The following is a 2,159-nucleotide window of genomic DNA, read 5'->3' on the forward strand; positions in this document are numbered from 1 at the left end:
TGCTCTCAAAGCCCAAGAGCGCAAAGTACTCCATTGTTCTCTATTATTATTAAAGTTTTTTTCCAGCATCACATTAGAGACTCCAATATTACGGTGTCTTGCATTCATTGTCCATCTATGCATAATGTATTCTTCGGGAATTCTTACCAACTGAATCGATATCATAATATGAATGACATGCCTACATAATATTCCACCAGTCTCAAACATAGCACATGAACATGTTATTCTCTGTTCATTTTGATTATAAACTATATGCTCCCATACACTTCTTTCAGTAAAGAGCGAGCCAACTATGTATTTAGAAATTGATTCTTCTTTTCCCATCTCATCATGAAACAAAGATACAGAAGCTTTAAGCTCATCTTAAAACCTCTCAAATATAGCTCTTGTATATGACTCTCCAGCTTGAATCTCAATCGGATGGTTTAGATACATCACAGGCTTTGTATTCAAAGTAGCAAAATCTTCACTTAATTCTTGAGAATGACGCGACAATATTGCTTTATCATAGTGCTCAACAAAATCGGACAACAATGTTTGTGAGTTGACGTATGTGTCAAAGAAGGCATTTATACTTTCACTACGTTGGCTTGATGTCATTCCTGCAAAGAAAGTATCTTTGAGATAGCATGGAACCCAATGTGTTCTATTTCTGTACATGGTTTGTAACCAACCTTCTTCATTTTCTTTTATATTGAACTTTTCTTTTAACTCATCCCATTGCTGAATACATGTTTCAATTGTCTTGCTATGCCACCATCTATTAAAGTAGTTCGCAAACTCTTCTCCATGCAACTGTTGTAGAGATAATAAATGATCAACCATGTGCTTGCCAAGATGCCATTTACAATAGCGATGTCGAGTATTTGGAAACACTCTTTGAATGACATTGCATATACCTTTGTCCTGGTCTGTAATAATAGCATGTGGAGCCACTCCATTCATACATTTAACCCACTCAGTAAACAACCAGACAAATGTGTCTTCTTCCTCATCTGCAAGTAGTGCACAACCAAACAAAGTTGACTGCCTATGGTGGTTAACACCAGTAAATGGAGCAAAAGACAGTGCCAACTTGTTAGTTCTATATGTAACATCAAAAACAATAACGTCATGAAACTTTAAGAATGATGCCCTTGCCCGTCCATCTGCCCAAAATACACTCCTCATAGTTCCTGTGGTATCTAATTCAATAGCAAAATAAAAATCTGGATCAAATGTCCTTTTATCTATGAATTTTTGAATGACTAATATGCATTCATTACCCATGTTATTCTTTCTCTGTTTTCTGATATGATCACTACATTGTTGCGATGTGACAATTTCCTCCCGATTTCCACTACCAACATTTATTACTCGTGAAATTGTTGCTGGCGGAAGCCCTTCTTCATGCAAACTTTCAATCAGACTTTGACAACCTTTTGTTCGATATAACTTTCGATGTGAATAATGATTTTTAACCTTATCTGGACTAGTCAACTCGTGATTTGTATGCTCATTAACAAATTTGCTCACTACCCATGTACAGTTATCAGTTCGATTGACCCGCAACATCGCCTTGCAACCTACTCTAGTATCTCTTCGACGCTTAACTATTTTTCCATGCTCTCTCTTATCATTTGTAGATTTTAGACCCTCCTTATTACAGAAAAATTTCTTTGATATGAGTTTTTTTCCTTCCTTCCTAGAGTAATTGCCTGAGCTTATGCGGACACTGAATCCTTTTATTTTTGCATAATCGTTGTAATAATCATACGCAGTAGTATATGTGGGAAATTCCATTCCAATCCATGGTTCCACAATATTGGACTTGCCATTATCAATAGAATAAAGATGATTAATTTTCTCTTGCTCTAGCTCATGCTCTGTATTACTACAATCAACAAATCCGCTTCTTTCCACATTACTAGTCATCAAACTGTCTTCATGAACATCAACCATATTGAAATTGACCTAAACAATATTATTCATTTCCATTAGTATAATTATATCATCCATAGATTAAAATACATCAAATAATTACATAAAACTTTAAAGAAATTACAAAACACATGAAAAATTTTAGGAATTAAATTTAAAATTCAAGAACACGGAAAATGTAAGAATGAAGCTTCTCAAAATAAAAAAGTTATATTTAGTTTTATTTAAAGATAAAA

General features: G+C 34.2%; 1 protein-coding gene across 1 annotated transcript; it reads right to left on the reverse strand.

Moving 5' to 3' along the window:
* LOC109823409 (protein FAR1-RELATED SEQUENCE 5-like) lies at window positions 367–1,944 on the reverse strand. The gene has a single exon (XM_020389686.1). It carries the CDS (start codon window positions 1,942–1,944, stop codon window positions 367–369), a length of 1,578 nt encoding a protein of 525 aa, XP_020245275.1.

Source organism: Asparagus officinalis, chromosome 9 (genome assembly GCF_001876935.1).
Source record: "Asparagus officinalis chromosome 9, Aspof.V1, whole genome shotgun sequence".
NCBI classification, from domain to species: domain Eukaryota; kingdom Viridiplantae; phylum Streptophyta; class Magnoliopsida; order Asparagales; family Asparagaceae; genus Asparagus; species Asparagus officinalis.